A 19,343-nucleotide genomic window follows, 5' to 3' on the forward strand; every position below is an offset into this window, starting at 1 on the left:
TAGAGTGAGAAGTTAAGAAACATACCTATTTTATTCTTAAGGTCTCACAATTCTGTGCTGCTAGTATAGAAAAGGCTTGCATTAATTCTGCTACATAGACTCTGTAAGAATGCCGATTTGCTCCTTATAAAAGGGGCTTTCCTTTCTGAAATTTATCTTCCTGACATCAACTTTCATTGCAACATTAAGCTCATTTATTTCTAAGCTCTATAATGGTCAAGGACTTTTGAAAACACTCTCATTATAACTCTGATTGTCATCAAGTCAATTCCAATTCACCTATTGGACAGAACAGCTCAGTTGGGTTTTCAAGCATCTACTCTTTATGGAAACCTACCAGTTGGCAGCTTAGTACCAACCAAGGGGAAGGTATATTTTTAAAAAATGTCTTTATCCATTTTAGGATAAAATGAACCCACCTTCATTTTCTCTGCAGTCAGGGAAAGTTCTATCTCATGATATTTGTGCAGATTTCAATGGCAAATGAGGCCCTTGAATGTATTAAGTAGTTTGAGTTTTTGTGAATTAAATGGCACAGAATCCATAAATGTCTAAGATATTTTGCTCCCAAAGCTATCAAAAGCAATTGTTTCAAGATATCAGCATAATTTTAATTGGACATAATATATCAATCACAGATCTTGTTCTTTCATTTCTTGTAAGTGGGTGCCATGTAGATATAATCAAATGAAGAGAATTGGACATGGCTTCTAAGCAAAGACTCACATGTGATGAAATTAATTGGGGCTTCATTTCTTATGCTGTAAGGATCTTGATGTCACATTTTCTTGAGTAGAAGACGTGAGCACTGACGTTTTACCAATGACAGAGAAAACGTCTATAGGGATATTTTCTTGTTGAATATAGTACTTGCTCAAGATAGAGCTATTCAAGTAAGCATAACCTCTCAGGTATTCATAAGTGATTCTGACTCACAGAGATCCTGTAGGGCAGGGTAGAACAGTCCCATATGGTTTCCCAGGATGGAAACCTTTATAGAAGCAGATTGTCTCATCTCTCTCTTATAGAGTGGCTGGAGGATTAGAAGCATTGACATTTCAGAAAGTAGCCGAGTGTTGAGTCCATGATGCCACCACGGTTCCTTACATATGGGTATAGGTTTTGTGTGTTGCTTTTTTTTAACTGAAACATGACAAAGCACATTTAACTTTTCAACTATGTTTTTTGTTGTTAGGTGTGGGCAGGTCAGTTTCCACTCAGAAATTCTCTGCACAACAGAAGGAAACACTGCTCCGCACTGTGTCATCCCTACAATTGTTGTCATGTTTGGCTCTTCGTTAAAGTCACTGTTTCAATCCATTTCACTTGAACTCTGTATGCATTAACTTAGGAGCATCTTACGATCATCTGTATTAATATTCATTCTGAGATATGTCTCATATATATCCGATCTATCTAAGATTTGGTTGATTATATTCTGACCAGAACACCTATTCTGCATATTCTGTGGATTGGTAAACTAGTTGCATTTCCAGGATATGTGGTAATCTTAAATAATTTTGTAACTTCTCAGGGCTTCAGTATATCTTTATAAAATTTTTCAATGTGTCTTGTTTAAAATGAGTTCACCTATCTGAATTAAAAGTCAAGTTCCACAATGTAACATCATTGATTCCACTTTTATTGTTTCTCATTTTCATTACTTCTTTCCTAGCCCTTCTGAAATTTTTTTCTTGTGAAATGCTACCCTTTTGGACCTTAAATTATTTGTTATTCTAAGAGTATATTCCTCCCTATCATTACTGTTCCTCTGAATGTGTGGCTGAATATCAAGCTGCAGGGGTAAGTTCATTTCAAGACTCAAAAGGCAACTAAAAGTCATTGTCCTGAAGGTTCCGCCAGTCTCTGTCTGACAGATGTAAGTCTGGTGTATTTTATGATTTTGTTTTGCATTTTCCTCCCACTGTATCCAGGACCCTCTAATATGAGCCATTTCAGAGCAGGTAGAAATGACAGATGGGACCATCTAGATCTTCTGGCTTCAGGACCAAGCACTACTTGTTAGCTGCATCTTCAATTTTCTTCACTCTGCTTTGTTCCAGACAGGGAAAGACATTCAATGATTGCCCGTGAACTTTTAAGGTCCAAATTGCTACTTATCGAAGTAGGATAGAGCACATTGTCTTTGTGGACAATTGTGATAGGTTTTGTGTCGATTTGGTTGGGTCAGGATTCTTAGTTTTGCCGTTGAAATCCCCCTCATAACAACATCTAACAAACATAAAGTCATCAACTCCATGATGGGTTCTACATTTGGCTGTGAGCACCCAAATTGTTCTTGGAAAAGTAGGGCCGTGGGTTATCGCTTTTGTCTCGCGCAGCCATGATATAATTGCAAGGCAGCTTCATTGGCAGTGTGACTTATTTTCTGTGTAAGTTGACTTTGTGTGGAACCAACCTCCCCTCTTGTTGGTCTGGATTCTGCATCTACCTTGTAGACCCGCCATATTGCCTATCAAGCTTAGCGTCATTTGGCTTCTCAGCCACGTGCCTGACTTGCTGCTGGTTCATCAGCCCCCACAGTGACTGGGTCAGGAGGTCTCCAGCTCATCCTCTGATCCAGCAGTTTGAGACAGACCATTTGTAACCACTTCTCCAACTGTGGGGACCATGCTCTTGACCATGGAATTTTCCCATGAACTTTTAAAAGCTCATTCAAATATGTATACATAACCACTAAAACTCACTTTCATCATGTCAATTCTAACTCATAATGACTTTATTTAGGGTTCCTGAGGTTTCCCATGTTTAGGGGCAGCCTGGTGTATTTCAACTATTGACATTGTGGTTAGTAATCCAACACTTACCTGATTGCACCACAGTGGCTCATGTCCTCTCTCTCTTTATATACACACATATAATATATACTGTATACATTTTATATATACACTGTGTATATAATGATATATGCATATATGTACACACATATCAATGTGCGTATGTATGCATATATAGAGTTGTTCTACATAATTGAGATGTGTGCATTTGACCTCACAGTATGAAGCGGCATCCTCAGTCCTCCACATCAACTTCAAGGAACACCATATCAGCATGCTTTTCATACAAGGAATGAAAGTAAAAACAGGCTTGATCAATGACAAGGTTCTCAGCAGGTGGCCCAGAAGTCAAGAAGTACAGGTTGATCTCCAGCTCCTTTGAAAGGAACCTCAAAGCATTCCTTGTATTCTATCGGTTTCAGCATTTTGGCTTCTGAGGGCTGATGTGTGTCTGGGTACATTGGGAGGAAGGGCAGACCCCGTCAGCCAGTGCAAGCCTGGCAGGGGCACAGTGTCTCCCTTTAATATGTAGATCCTGGCCATCGATGCAAAGATTGAGTGTAGGAACACAAATGGCAGCATTTAGTCTTTTCAATTTGTGTATCTGACCCCAACACCCTTCTCTCTATTGTTTAAAATTAATATCAATATTCAAATGTTAATTAGAATATTGTTCTAATATTAATTAGAATATTATTGCTTTAAATGAAATATTAATATTCTAATAACCAAACACAAAGGTGATCAAATCATTAAAGGGGCAGGAAATGCACTGAGCACTGGTGGTAATTAGTGGGTTACATGTTTGAGATAGTTAAAGTCTATTTTGCCAACCTGGTTGATAAACACATGTGGGGTTTATTAAAGGGTAGAGAAATAAATGGCTCAGTGAGCCTCACCTTTCTAGTTCTCAGGTCTCTTGCTTTCTGATGGTTGGATCAGGGTGCAGCTGCCTTAGCCAGTTCCCTGCCTCAGCTGGCAAGGATCACTTCCTGCAAGACATTCCTGAGGAGAAGGCACATGGACCTACCCTGATGCAGCCATGGTGCTGGAGCAGCCGTGTGGAGACCCCTGCCAGTGCTGAGATGCTTACCTTTTCACTGACTCGGCTTTCCCCCTGCAGTCGGCATCATTGCGTGTGTTTTGTGAGATGGAGGATGACTTTGTGGATTGGTGTTGGACATACGGGTTAATGTTGGACTTGTGGGCTTGGGCAGCACTGGGTTGGGATGTTTTCTTAATGTGCACTTACCCTTTATGTAAAACTCTTCTACATAGGAGTTTCTGTGGATTTGTTTCTCTAACGTACCCAGACTCAGTGTTGAGCTGCTAACCTTAAAAGTGGGAGTTGGAAGCTTACCAGCCTCATGGAAGGAGAGCGAAGAGGCTTTCTGCTCTTGTGAAGATTTACAATCTCAGAAATGCAAAGGGTGGGGGCCATTCCACTCTGGTCTGTGAGTTGGAATGAACTTTATGGCACTGGTTGATTAAAAAAAAAAAATCCCCATCTACCTTTAACCAAATTTTATAAAACAGCACCCTAATAACACTTTTGTCAATGAGTACCCCGATGTTACCTCTAAATTAGAAATTGATGACTGAAGAAAGGAAAAATATGTTTTCTAAATGACTGCAAGTCTCTTCCGGAGAGTCTTGTAAAAGAAGCGATTCTGTGAAGAGCTAATGGCAGGATGTGCCCCCCACGACTGAGCTACAACTGTGCCACGGCCTGACCATTTCTTCCCCTTCCCAGCACAGGAGGCCAGCACCACCTTCACATAAATTTAATAGTGTTTCCCTGTCAGTGACATAATCAAATACAAAGGCAAGAAGCGGCAGGAGATTTCAGGGATGGCTCAGAAACATCATTGTTTTTCCATTTATTTTTAAAATGCAAATTACACTAATAAGTCAAAAAATCACTCTGTTAAAAATACATTCAGAATTAACAAATGCAAAGAAAAAGACACATCAGGATTATAACTTTTGCCTTCTGAATATTAGGTTTATAACAAAAGCTCAGCCTAGAAAAATAGCATTCTTCACTGGATTCTGAGGAGGGTACAGCTGTGCAACTTAGATGTTTTCCCAGACAGAGTCGCACGACTGTGCTCACTGCTCCCAACAAAGATCTGTCCACTGATTACTTGTTAGTAGTCAACAACTGTTTTGAAAATTTTGGTGGTGATGACAGGAGTGATTTGGTGGTAACTTGGCTGCAACTTAAACCAAGAATATGAGGGCTTATTTTGTGTGCCGAAATCTGTATCCATACACATGTATGATAAGGTGGAATCTCATCATCGCATGGATGCACAATGAAACCTCACTATAATAGTCACGCATAGAATTGCTTCTGGCATGTAGAGTACTTATATTTTAGGAGTCAAAGGACAGTACACTGGTAAATATTTTCTCACACATTGAACATGCATGTCACTGTTAGGTCATTATCTGAGGTTTCACTGATACATTACGATTGTGTTTTTTATACATGTGTGTATGGACAAAACGTACAAGCCACTGAGAAAACTCAAGCCTGAGTTCTGGAACGTTTTGTGTTGTGTTGGCTGTCGTAGACACGTTGTGTCCCTGTATCATTTTCAGATGTGTCTGCATGTGTATATCACAGACATCCCTGCAAACACAGGAATGGGATTGGCTTTGTGGATCTCAGTGGGTAGTTCCACAATAGTTTAACCAATGATACATTGCACAGGGGAAAGAAAGAAATAAAGGTTGTTCCATGCCAATTTGTAACTTTCCCTGTCCGAATTTGACTGCATTTTAAGATGATGTGTTTATCAAAAAGAAAAGAAGGACCGATTTTACCGTCTCAGGTGTTCCAAAGACAGAAGACTCATCCGAATTCCTGATAAGTCTGAGCTAATTAGGTTTCCCACTAATGAAAACAAAGTAATGCTCAAAAACATAGAACAAAACTTCCTAGGAGTTCAGAATATTCCATAAACACATTGACCTACTATTAAGTTTCCAAAGGCATCTTGTTGCCAACTACGTCAACAGCAGAGTTTTTCTGCCACAATAATACAGGAGGATTAATATACACTCTAACACACAACAGATCCCCCAAATACCACAAAGAGATGTCAAACAGTTCACCAAGTAACTACTGCTCCCCACCCCACCCCAAATAATCTCATACGCTGACGTTAGGAAAAAAGGTCACCTACACAGGGTCTTCCCTTTGAACTAGATATAAAAGAGTAAACATCGCTAACACGTGGTGAGTTGGCCTCGGCTGATAGGAATCCCTACTGCTGCGTGGGTTGGTGAAGACCTACTGGTCAATCCTTGGAAAAGCACCCGAGTGCGAGAAATGCACTCGGGGTGATGATGCCGCTCTGTGCTCTGCTGCCAGGCGATGAGTGCGTTTAGCAGATAAGTACGCTTGACTGCGTTCTACCCCGCCCCCCCGTAGAAGACCAGATTAAAGAATGTTAAGAAGGACAATTGTTATTGTGGTTCTTGTTGTTGCCACGGCGGAGGCTCCCGGTAAAGCACTTTGCTGACAGGCAGGTTTCTTACCCAGACACCCGCCGGCTGCTGTGCTCTGCAGTCTGGTCCGCGACATGAAACACGCAGATTCGGGGTTCACACCAGGGTGTGAGGACGTGATATGGAGATGGATGTCTGCACTGAGATTTGGGGGCGCACAATTTAGGTGGGTTAAGGCAAGTATGTACGGTCCAGCCTTTGGGGCAAAGAACCTGCCAATTCGGACTTCAGTTCGCAGGCCATCACGACGTGCTTTGTATGTTTTTGCAATGACCCGGCCTAAGTAGCCGTGGTGCCATCGTGACGCATGGAGACCAGCAGGCAGGGCGCGAACTACTTTGCCCAGGATGACATCTTCGGAGCTCGCCCAGACAGGGGGTCGTGGCCTGCGGAGGGCACAAAAGGGGGCTTTTGGGACTTTCCCAAGGCCAAGGCGACAGAAGCCAGCTTTCTGGAAATCCAAGGTGGGCGTGTCCTGTAGGTTTCACTTAGAACGTGGAGGCCCCGGTGGAAATTAGTGTGTGCGTGCATGAGTGTGTGCGTACGTGCGCGCGCGCGCGGCCTTTTGGGTTGTGTTAATACGTCTAGATAGTTAAACTCAGTCGCTTCTTGCTCTTTATAAAATGCAGGAGGCCACCGCAAAAGAAGTTCCGTGGAAGGTCCGTAGGCTGACGCACTGACGTCATCTTGATTATTTTGACCTACAGGAAAGAAAGAAAGAAAGGGGGATACATATTGCTATATATGTAGATCTCTCTCTGTAGGTTAATCAAGGAGAACAAGAGGTGCCAATTGCCTGTCACCGTTTCTCATTTCTCCAAGCACAAGAGCAAGCAAAAACAAAACAAAAATAAAAATCAAAGTTGTGTTTTAAGTAAAGAAGCCCTTTTGTTTTATCCTTCAGTGCAACCTCATGGGTAGAGAAGTCACTTGCGATTATTTAAAATCTATTTCTGGAGACTAAGGAAATGGATATTTATTGCTCTTACAATTAGACTGTCCACGAGAATGTGATGTTTTCAAATATGCCACAGGACATTATCACAGTTTCTGCTGTGGGGAGCCCACATAGATCTGCACTGGAAATAGCAGAGAAGCCAGGGGGAGGCAAAATGCCAGTTTTCTAGATAATTTATCTGTGAACACGTCTTTGTTCAGGGGCTTCACGGCTGTTTAATAATTTTGAAGGGACTTACCAAACTGGAAGGAAAAAAATCAAAAATCAAATCTTTCCTTCTTGGTGGATTATAAGGAATCCGAAGGATGGCAAACGATGGGCGTCCAGCCTCTCTGAAACCCCCAAAGAGGACTGGCCATCCCCTGACGTAGGGAACTGAAAGCGGGCTGTGGATGCGCATCCCGGACGCCTTGTGTCCGTAGCTTTCCCAGGATTTCAGTCACAGAGCATGCGCAGCTCTAATGGCAAACCCCACAGCTAAAAGTGCACACTGCTGTTAAGCGTTCGCTCTCTTTCAAGAAACAGCTTTTACTATAATATTTTTGGGTGCTTGAACACAGATCTGCCCGTGATGCTAAATTACTTGTACTTTACAAGACTTATTGATGGCTGGCTGAGGAGAAACAGCACACCCGAAGGATAGAATAGAGAGTTTAGGTCTCTGCTTCTCAGCAGGGAGTGAGGTTTAGGTGGGAAGCAGCTTTGTTTTGCCACAGGTTTGAATGGAGAGAGCATTTCAAATGGTTTGTCTCATGGGTTACAAAGTTGAAAAATCCTTTCATTCATTACTTAACAATGAAAAATCAAAGAAGAAATACCTGCAGGGGGGAAAAAGCAGAGGGTGTTATGTATGAAATTATGGCAACTAAGTTGTTGTGCAGACGGACAAATTCGTCAGTTAAAATTAGGGGGGAAATGCGAAATCAGATGCACAGTTAATCTGAGACCCACGGGGGAGGGGGGACAGGCGGGGGAGAACATGGCACTCAGGGATCAGGAACACCTCCGAGTCCTCTGGGCGACACTGCTAGCAAGTTGATGGACATTTCTTTCCTTTTATTGGCTTAGTTTTACCATTTATACAATACAATTTTAGTGTTCCAGTATATGCAGTCCCTAAAAGATATTTAAGGAGTACTGGTAGTGCAGTGGTTACCTGTTGGGTTTCTAACCGCAAGGTCAGCAGTTCTAAACTACCAGCCGCTCGGTGGGAGAGAGATGAGGCTTTCTACCCCTGTAAAGAGTTACAGTTTCAAATCCAGGGGGCGGTTCTACCCTCTCCTACAGAGTTGCTGTAAGTTGCAGTCGACTCAAGGGCACTGGGTGTTTAGTTTCAAGGAATCTTTTGTTCAAAGGATGGCAATAGTATTTTGACTAGTTATTTGTTAAAGAGCTTAAGTTTGTATATATTTCAGCTTCCAAAATATTTGTATTCTATTGAACATTTCATTTATTTCATGAGAAATGAGATCTCACATATCATTTTATTATTCCAAAGAATGAAAGAGGAAAATAATATTTTTTGGCATTTAAACTATACCAATTAATAAAAATTACAACAAGTTTTGCCCTCCTATAATTTAATACTGGCCAAAGGTACATACACAGGACTTTAGAAAGTTCATGGAATATAGAATTAAAAGATAATAAAACATTTCATGAATTTTTCAAAGCCCCTTTGTAACTTTGTACAGCCCTCTCTTCATAGATATCCTTAGAATTACAAGTGCTTGTTTGAAACAATATACTTGTGTATGTGTAATTAGCATTCTTGTGCTGTAGTACAGCTGATCTCTAGAAGGGTGGTGATATTACATTATAGCTTGATAATATTTATTAATCAATCATATAGACCAGCACCAAGGAAATGTTAAGTGATATGTAGGAATACACCATATATACTCGTGTATAAGCCTAGTTTTTCAGCACATTTTTAATGCAGTTTTTGTGATAAAATTAGGTGCCTTGGGTGATATTCAGGTCAATTTATACTTGAGTATGTACGGCATATGGTCAAAAATAATCAACTGCAAGCCTAGTAAATATTCTGGTCTACTGTGGAACAAAAAGGTATTATTATTGGTTACTTAAGTGGATATCGTGTGTGAGATCCTTAGGGAACGACATACAGTATATGTGAATATCTAACTTACTGAAGCTTTCCATGCGTCATGTTGGGAGAAGCCTTATTCTTAATAATGTCATATTGATTAGGCATTATGTGACAGGCATTATGTTTTACATACATTATTTCATATCATCTCAGAACAATTATAGGAAGTAAATCTGCTTTTATCTCTGTTTTGCTGGTAAGGAAATTCAGGCTCACAGAGATCAGATAGCATTATGTAAATGAAATTGTATGCCTGAGAGTGTACGGGAAGCCTTCAAGGGCAGTGCTGCCCTCCCCTGGAACGTCTCTAGGAGTCAACATTGACTCCATGGTGATCCATTGAGCTTTGGGAGTCTCTGAATCAGTAGTTCTAAACTGTGGGTTGTGACCCCTTTGGGGGGTCTAACGACCCTTTTACAGGGGTCACCCGATTCATAAGAGTAGCAAAATGACAGTGATGAAGTAGCAATGAAAATAATTTTATGGCTGGCGGGGGGGGGGGGGTCACCGCAACATGAGGAACTGTATGAAAGGATCACAGAATGAGGAAGGTTGAGAACCACTTGAGTTCGTTTATTTCGCCAACCTGGCCGATAAACACATGGGAGGTTAATTGAAGGGCGGAGAGATAAATGGCTCAGTGAGCCTTGCCTTCCGAGTTCTTGGGTCCCTTGCTTTGTGATGGTCGGGCCAGGGTGCAGCTGCCTTAGCCAGTTCCCTGCTTCAGTTGGCAAGGCTCACTTCCTGCAAGATATCCCTGAGGAGAAGCTGCATGGACCTACCCTGATGCAGCCCTGGGTGCTGGAGCAGTCGTGTGGAGACCCCTGCCAGTGCTGAGATGCTTACCTTTTCACTGATTCAGCTTTCCTCCTGCAGTTGATATCATTGCATCTGTTTTGTGAGATGGAGGAGGACTTTGTGGACTGATGTTGGACATATGGATTAATGTTGGACTTGTGGACTTGGGCAGCACTGGGTTGGGATGTTTTCTTGATGTGTGCTTAACCTTTATATAAAACTCTGTCTTGTATATGAGTTTCTGTGGATTTGTTTCTCTAAAGTACCTAGACATACATACTATTGATCTAATAGGTAATAGTAACTACTCTTCCTACTATTTTACCTTTATTTAAAAATCGAACCCTTTACACAAGCCTGCACTGCAAGACGAAGGGTGGCACAGTGGGTTATGTTGAGCTGATACCTGCAAGGTCAATAGTTCGAAACCACCATAATAGAAAGCTGAGGCTTTATCTTCTCTTGCTGTGAGTCAGAATTGATTTGATGGCGCTACAATATTGGGAGGAAGTGTAAGGAATTTAAAGGAGTTATCATCCAATTATTTTTATTTTAGCTATCAGAATCTCCTGGAACAATAGTAATCACTTGAGTACAAATAACGAAGAACTGCAATGCATGCCAGGAACAAAAGCGAAGTATCAGACAGAAAAACAGAGAAATGCTTATAAAGAAAGTAGAATTTGAACATCAGGATTTCAAAACGCAGAATTTGGTGGTGGTGGTAGTGGTGGTAGGGGGTTGGGAGATACCTTTTGGTGCCAAGAAGAATTAGGAAAACTCAGGCCCTATTTGGAGAAAGGCAAAGGTTGTAGTTCAGCTGGAGGACAAAGAGAAGAAGAAGGAAAAAGGCTCGACTGGCCAGAGACTATTTCAGACTGCACACTCCAAGCAGAAAGCAGAGGTCAGTTCTAAGTCCTCCTGTACTCCTGTTCCCCCAGTGTCTTTCTACATCGAACGTGACTGGGACTCCTTAGTAAGGTTTGGAGACCGTGCATACAGTTTCAGCAGATTATTAGGGTCAGATGATAGTTGGCTTGCAGGGTAGGATAAGGACTTACAGAGGTAAGAATGAATCAATGGTAGTTTTCAGGCAGGGAGTGGATTCACCGGGATAGTATTTTAGGAAGAATCACTTAGAAGCCAGTGGAGGGTGGGAAGAGGGATTTTGAGCTGAAAGAGTGACTGGAAAGCTTAAGGTCGTAGATAATGACGACTCAAATGATGACAGTGGCTGTGGGATGTACAAGAGGGCATGGGGGCTAGACTGTTTATGGAGAGGATGTTATGAATGATCTGTAGTACAGGCTGATCTCAGAACTGATAGTGTCTTTTTGTGTGTTGTGTTGGCAAATGCTTTTCTAACACGACAAGTGACATAAGGAAACATTCAGTTACTATGATGCCTGTTCATGCCCTTGTTTTTTTTTTTTTTTACCAAAGCTTAAAGAGGGCTAGCTAAAGATTACTTGACTCTCCTTGGGGGAGAAATACTCCAAAAATCCATTTCTTATCCTACATCCTAAAGATGCTAAAAGGTAAAATGGTTCAATGGGCAAGGACAATAACAACAAGCACATGTCTTCAAAGTGAGAAGTTTACATTTCAACATGAATTGGAATCTTACTTTCTATTTTGATCTTCACTTGCAATTCAGCATATCACTTGATACTGATATATAGAATTTGTTATCAGTTGTTATCCAAGGGAATTTGCCTAAACACAGATATAAAAATCAGGCTTTGATGGTATGTCTGCTCTCTTGAGTGCTAGAGTTAAGGGTCTGATAAGTTTCAGTGTTAATGTTTCAGTTTCATTTCACTTGCAACATCAGAAAAGGACAGAGAAAGAGAATCGTGCAGTTTTTGGTTTTTTTGAACATTATATTGATCCTATCATTTATCATTCAAAGCAGAGCACTCTTGGGAATAAAAGGAAGGTGCTGGTAATAATGGAAGCAAGATAACAGGTGTGAATGGGACTACTCTTCCCGGGAAACGAGGACATATGGTTTATCTAGAGTTACATATTAGTGCCTATAAGGCTATCTTCTTTTCAAAATATAAAATTCGGGGATAAGTCAAAGAAGTGGTATAGTTGTATATAATATCAGATTTTGAATCCAAGATTAAAGCTAACTTTAGATATGGCATTTCAGATCATTCAAATTGTAAAAAAATTATAAAGAAAATACCAATAGAATTATTATAGTAAAACAACATTTATAGAAAATAAAACACCAAGAATCTTATAACGGCAGCTGCATGGTTTGGGGTCCCAGTTCCATTTACTTGACCATCTTTTAGCATCCCAGAAGACTACTTTCGCTGTAAAGTACTTACATGTACATCGGCTGCAGTTGTAAATGAGATGTCTTCTGTGGCCCTTGATAGCCATAAGAGTCAAAGCCACCTATAAAATCAACTGAGAAGAGATGATTGTCATTAGTTAATTTTCCAGAAGTAATTGCTAATATGAAACTTTTGTTAATTATTAAATTAAAAGTGACTCATTGTGGAGAGAGAGGAAGAGATCGAGAGAGAAAGTAAGTTCCTTTAGGGTTTTATTTTGTCTCCACTATGTGATTCAATTCTTGTTTTATAAGAATCTATTCATTTGGGAGGAAAATAAATGCATTCTTCTCAAACCACCTAGACCTGTGATTCTCAACCTGTGGGTTGCAACCCCCTTTTTTTGGGGGGGATTTTGAATGACCCTTTCTTGGGGGTCGTCCAATTCATAGCAGTAGCCAAATTACAGTTATGAAGTAGTAATGAGGATAATTTTATGGTTGGGGGTCACCATAACACGAGCAACTGTATTAAAGGGTTGCAGCATTAGGAAGGTTGAGAACCACTGATCTAGAAATAATCACATTAAAATTTCTTGCATGTGAAAGATGCTATATGCCTTTTGGGTTGGCTATAGGTTTTCTGCAATGTATTCCAAATGTTACAGCATAAAAGTAATGATTATTCAAGTGTATGTACTCATCAGCAATTACAACACTAGTAAGAACAGTAGACACTCTATTGGTCCAATCCATGGTGCTATGGGTAGGCTGATGTCAATTAACTCAACATAGCTGTCCCTGTCATCAAATTATTATGCTTACCCATTATTCACCTCTCAGATACGTTTTGATTGATCTAACCCAACCACGAACAGTACACCTCCTCATTGTCAATTTTGTAACCCTTATGATCCCCCTGCGCCTGTCATTATTGCACTATTGGCTCACCACTCACCTCCCCATGCATCATTCCCCCCACCCAACTCCCAAACTGCTGGTCCTGCCACTGTCTCTATGGAGTTGCTTGGCCTGCCTGTCTTATATAGATAGACACCACCCCCCAAAAGCAAGTAGTTCCAAGTCTTCCTGATGTCCTGACCCATCTGACCCATCATCCACTGATTTACACCTGAAACAATTAGAGGTAAATATTTGAAGTAAAACCTAAACATTCAAAGGTAACACAAAGCGAGAACAACAACATTGCATTTAAGTCCATTATGGCTCTTGGTAACCGCGCAAGTAGAACTGCATGTAACGAGCCTTTCGATAGTGGAGATACAATAAGAATTGCTAGGGCAGATTGCATTTTCTGAAGATTGGTGCACCAATAGCTCTTATTCCCCATGTTCTCATGATGTGCCTCTGGCCTTCCTGTCATGAAGGGTTTGGGTCTACCTTCCTCCACTTGAGCTGAGGTAGACCTCTGATGTGATATAAAGTGTTTATGTGCTGGACGGCTAATGGCAAAGCCAGCATTTCTACTCTGTCCTAAGAGTCCTAAGATTGGGAATTGACTTGATGGCAGTGAGTTTGGCTTGATTTCCCTCCACTTGAACGTGGGTAGACCTTTGTGGTAACATTGGCCAGGCAAATATGACATGAATGACACAAGGTGACTTCCGAGGAGCGAGCATAAGAGACCACACATTTCCCCTTTGCTCGCTTTGGGTGCTTCCTCTCGAAGCACAGTCAGCCTGCTGTGAAACTACCCTACCTGGAGAAAAGCCACGCATGGTCATTTAGACCGCGTCCCAGCTAGGATTTCAGCTGGTAGCTAGCAGCCACACCTAGACCTGCAGGAGAAAATGCTTTCAAGAAAGTCCAGTCCAGCTGCCTGTAGTACACGTTTTTATCAACCGAGACCCTTGACTTTAGGTAACAGAGACCAATTATCCCTACTGTACTCTGGATTCCTGACTCACAGAATCCAGGAGCATAATAAATGGTTATTTGAAACTGTTATGTAGCTGAAACTACAAGAACTCAGATTACTATGAAAAATATTTTGATGCTTGCTTTGTTTTCATTCATGGTAATAGAGGTGGTGTGGTAGAGACAAATGGAAAACGGCCACAACAAAATGCTGAGAAGGGATAGGAAGGCAATTGGAAGGGGCCTGGATGCTGAATCAGGATGTTCCAGGAAGGACTTCCATCACTCGCATGTCAATGTGTCAGACAGTTTGTCAGACAGTAGGGGCTGGAACATTGCGGTGAGGCCGGAAGATATGGCACTGGAATTTCATAGATCAGCAGGATCACCCGGGGTAAGGAGGGCTCAGAGACGTTTCCAGTCTAAGAATAGACTAAGAAGAAGGAATTGACTGTCCACATTGTCGGAAGCATTACCCAATTAAAATTGTATTCGTAACTGTAGTGCCTCTGGTTGGAATACAGTGGAGATAGACCAGCCTCTTCAAAGTAGAATTGACGTAACGATGAGAAGAGTGCAAAGCTTTCACCCCCTCTTTTGCTGACGGGCATGGCTCAAAAAGAAAAGAAACAGCTACAAATGTCCACGAATGACCGGATTGTGGAATGCTGGATGTTTTCAGAAATGAATTGGAATGCAGAAAGATCGATATCCTAGGCACTAGTGACTAGCAGTGGGCTGGTCGATTGGCCCTTTGGCGTTGAATAGCCATATAGTTCATACAGTGCCAGGCATGAAACCGTTAAGAGGACTGATGTTGCATTCCTGGTCAAAAAGACCATGTCAAGAACTATCTTGATGTACAATATTGTCTGTAACGGGATGGCAGCCATCTTCATACAAGGAAAACTAGTTAATATAATTATGACTCAAATTTACGTACCAACAACTAAGACCAGTGATGAAGAAATTGAAAAATATTACCAGCTTTTTCAATTGGAAGTTGATTAAATATGATACCCGAAAAACTGATAACTACTGGTAATTGGAACACAATCTTGGGAAACAGAGAGAAAGAATCATTACCAGGAGAATAGAGCCTGGATGAGAGAAAGGCAGCTGGAGGTGCATGATAGAATTCTCCTAGACTGGCAGTTGCTTTATTGCAAATACCTTTTGAACAACACAAGACACTCTTGTCAACTGTACATATGGAAGATGGTAAGTTGCCTGATGGAAAACACAGAAATCAACTGATGCTATTTGGGGGAAGAGATCACGATCAGCCCCAACAAGACAGGGCCAGCTGTGGAACAGATTGTTAAGCGTTCATACACCAATTCAGGTCAATGCTGAAGAAAATGAAAAATCTGAGAGCCAAAATACCACCTTGAGCATATCCCACCTAACACAGGCAGCATCTCAATGCACTGAACCCTAATACCAAAAGCTAGATGAGTTGTGGATGACTTTAAGAATATCAGACAAAAGTTCATTAAAAAGACAAGAGAGGCTTTTCCACCGGAGGCTTACAAGCCGCCGCCACTGCCGCCGCCATGTCTCTCGTGATCCCCAAGAAGTTCCAGCACATCTTGCGAGTCGTCAACACCAACATCGATGGGCGGCGGAAAATAGCCTTTGCCATCACGGCCATTAAGGGTGTGGGGCAAAGATATGCCCATGTGGTGTTGAGGAAAGCAGACATCGACCTCACCAAGAGAGCAGGAGAGCTCACGGAAGATGAGGTGGAGCGCGTGATCACCATCATGCAGAACCCACGGCAGTACACGATTCCAGACTGGTTCCTGAACCGACAGAAAGACGTGAAGGACGGTAAATACAGTCAGGTCCTGGCCAATGGTCTGGACAACAAGCTCCGTGAGGACCTGGAGTGGCTGAAAAAGATCCGCGCCCACAGAGGGCTGCGCCACTTCTGGGGCCTTCTAGTTCAAGGCCAGCACACCAAGACCACTGGCTGCCGTGGCCGAACTGTTGGTGTGTCCAAGAAGAAATAAGGACTATCAGCATTGTCTGTTAATAGTTTATACACACACACAAAAAAAAAAAAGACAAGAGAGAAAGAAAAGACCAAGGTGGATGTCAGAAGAGACTCTGAAAGTTGCTCTTGAACAAAGAATAGTTACACCAAGTGGAAGAAACGATGACATACACGAGCTGAACAGAAAACTTCAAAAGAACTGAAGAGAAACACCAAACTTGGAGTTGCAGTACTGAAAGCTTGCCCAATGTTGACGGATGCAGGAAGCATCCAAAGAAGATGGAAGGGGTTTACAGGATAACTGGGGTTGGTCAATATTCAATTATTCAAGAGGTCCCATAGCATCACGTACCAGTCGTAGTGAAGAAAGAAGTCCAAGCTTTGACACAATGGCTGCAACCATGGGCTCAAATGCCATTATAGGAATAGTGCAGGACCAGGCAGTACTTCATTCTCGTGTCTATAGGCTCCCTGCGAGCTGGCAATGATTTGAAAGCACCTTACAATAGCAACAAGATTCCTTTGAAATGCCCATGGTCAGATTTCTTCAAACATCTTATTCTATTGCCTTAAATTGGTCTGATTTTTTGTTCTCTTATAAATATCCCCGGGGTTGAGTCTGGGGCAGAGTGCCTAAGGATCAAAAAGTCTACAATGTTCCTGTCATGGGGAACCCTTTTCCAAGGCAGCATTTCTCTTCTTCTCAAAAGGGGAGTCATAGGGCGAAAAAAGAGAGCCACTGCTGTGAGAAGGACCGGGGTTTGTGGGTGGCTTTAATTATGTGCCAGGTGTGTGATGCTTAGCAAATCACAACTGGAGTAAGAACACAGAGGATTGGTGTGCAGATTTAATAAGATACTAAGTGTAGACTACTGGATGAAATAGGATTTGAAAACCCCTTAGAAAATTCAGTTTCCTTTATCATCTTTCTAAATCACATAGAACAGGATAAAGAAAGAGAAAAAAATACTTAGTTTGATACAACTATGGAATTATATCAAGTATTTTATAAAAAGATATGAGGGTGAGTATTGATACAAGATCATAGAAATCTTTATTTAACAACAACAACAAAAACAGAACGTGAAGCTATTATTTCCTGACACGTTCCCATCTAGGTGTATACACTATGGAAATGTATGTGCTTTCCTGAAGAACTCTGTGCTCTTTGATTTCTACCAGGTCAGAATGGCTGCTTGGCATCTTCAAGAGACTCAAATCATGCTCCTTTTCAGTGTGCTTTGGGTTTGGGGAACAGAAGAATTCCGGAGGGAATGATCCAGGCTGAATGGTAGATGGAGCAAGGTCCCCCCAAACCACTTTTGATGGACAGCCCTCGCTAGTCTCCAAGAACGAGCAGGCACCCTATTGTGACGGGAAGCAATTCCTCTGTGAAACTTTGCTGGCCTCTTTCTTATCAATGCAGTTTCCAATTTCCTTAAAACTTCTTCCTGATAGGCCCACGTGATCATCCTATATCCTTTGAGAAAACGCATCAAACGTATTCCGTTGGAAACTGGAAAAGACAGTTGCTATCTATCACCTTCGGAACTGACCTCTCATCCTTCAAGTTCACTGCTGAGCCGCACCTCTCGAAGGCCACAGTTTTGATTGAACGTTTTGATTTGAAGTCACCTTAACCAGATTACGACGAGTTTATTATGGAGAGAACCCACTGATTGCAGAGGCAGGCTGGAACATATCTGGAATAAACCCAGGCATGCACGAACTAATACCCTAGCCACAGCACTTGTTGACTCACTTTCCTAAAGTACAAGGGAATTGTCTTCTGAATTACACATAGCTGTGCACTAATTTAAAATAATGTTGGAAGATCTATACAATTACTGAACTGAAACTGTCTTTGTAGTTTGTAGCTGGGGAAATGTTCTAGGCATGGAGACTCATTGAAGATAGTGCATAAATTCCCTCCCTCTTGTTTGGGTGAGAATGGTCTTCAGTGGCATGGTCCCACCCACCCATGTGCTGGAGAACAGAGAACAGATCCAGATCAGGCCAGCTGTACTCAGGAAGGCCCCACCACTGATCCTGAGTCCAGGCTTATTAACGTTGCTGTTGTTTTTATTATTAAATATTTCATTAGTTTATTTTTAAGAGATTGTGCTGAATAACAGGAAAGATCAGATCATAATCAAAATCCAAAGATTTTGGATAAAGCAAGGGCTAACATAAAGAAACAAAGATGAACAGTCAAGTTTAATTGGTAGACTCAGGACCCAAACCGGGAAAAACGCCCAAGCGAGGAAGCGCACAGACCTTCCCAATTAACGAGAAAAGGGCAGGAGGGAAATGAGGGATGCCCAGAGCATTTGCCATGATGGGGTCTGAAGTGAGCCAGGATCTGCACCATGTGCCAGCTTGTTGAGTTGGCTAACGACCATCCAAATGGGAGGATTCTATTGAAGAGTGATGCCCGCTTCAGACAGGACTCAGGCTAGGAGATGCCTCCAACAGCAAGAACCCAGATAAATAAAAAAAGAGGATCATAATGTAACTAGGATGGACAGGCTGGTGCTGCCGGGGCTGAGGCCAGGAGACACATGGCTGAGAGGCTACCAACTAGAGAGAGATTTGGCTGCTGGCTGAGAAGAGGCAGTACTGTGGATCAATGATTGTAACCTTAATATTTTCTGATCCTGGCTTGTGGCAATCTATTAATTTCTCTAATGAACCTCTATAATCACAAGCTTGTCTTTGAGTTCTGTGTGGCTGTTGCAGAGAATTACTGAGTAGGGTAAAGGACTGGGGGTGGAGGCATCCTTGACCTTTGTCCTGTGGCAATTGGCCTTGGCATGGTGTGGAGTTAGATTCTCCTTCGACCTATTGAAGCCAGACGAGGTCAGATGTAGCCAGCCTCCGTCTCTTCACCTCACAGCCATGGAGTCGATGCCCTACCGTGTAAGATAGAGTAGAGCGGCCCCTAGGGGGTTCTGAAGTGGTAACTCTTGGGGAGAGTACAAAGCATCATC

General features: G+C 41.9%; 2 protein-coding genes across 2 annotated transcripts in view; one reads left to right on the forward strand and one right to left on the reverse strand.

Moving 5' to 3' along the window:
- Positions 1–4,679: 4,679 nt before the first annotated feature.
- Positions 4,680–19,343, reverse strand: part of NKAIN2 (sodium/potassium transporting ATPase interacting 2) — a 1,177,559-nt gene continuing 1,162,895 nt past the window's right edge. The window contains exons 6-7 of the mRNA XM_075554606.1: positions 12,529–12,610; positions 4,680–7,018 (exon numbers count right to left, since the gene is read on the reverse strand). Of these exons, the coding sequence (XP_075410721.1) occupies positions 7,009–7,018; positions 12,529–12,610 (92 nt within the window). The 3' untranslated portion in view covers positions 4,680–7,008. The remainder of the gene's footprint in view (positions 7,019–12,528; positions 12,611–19,343) is intronic.
- LOC142452719 (small ribosomal subunit protein uS13-like) lies at positions 15,907–16,369 on the forward strand. The gene has a single exon (XM_075553940.1). It carries the CDS (start codon positions 15,911–15,913, stop codon positions 16,367–16,369), a length of 459 nt encoding a protein of 152 aa, XP_075410055.1. The 5' UTR covers positions 15,907–15,910.

The sequence above is a fragment of the Tenrec ecaudatus genome, chromosome 7 (assembly GCF_050624435.1).
Source record: "Tenrec ecaudatus isolate mTenEca1 chromosome 7, mTenEca1.hap1, whole genome shotgun sequence".
Taxonomy (NCBI): domain Eukaryota; kingdom Metazoa; phylum Chordata; class Mammalia; order Afrosoricida; family Tenrecidae; genus Tenrec; species Tenrec ecaudatus.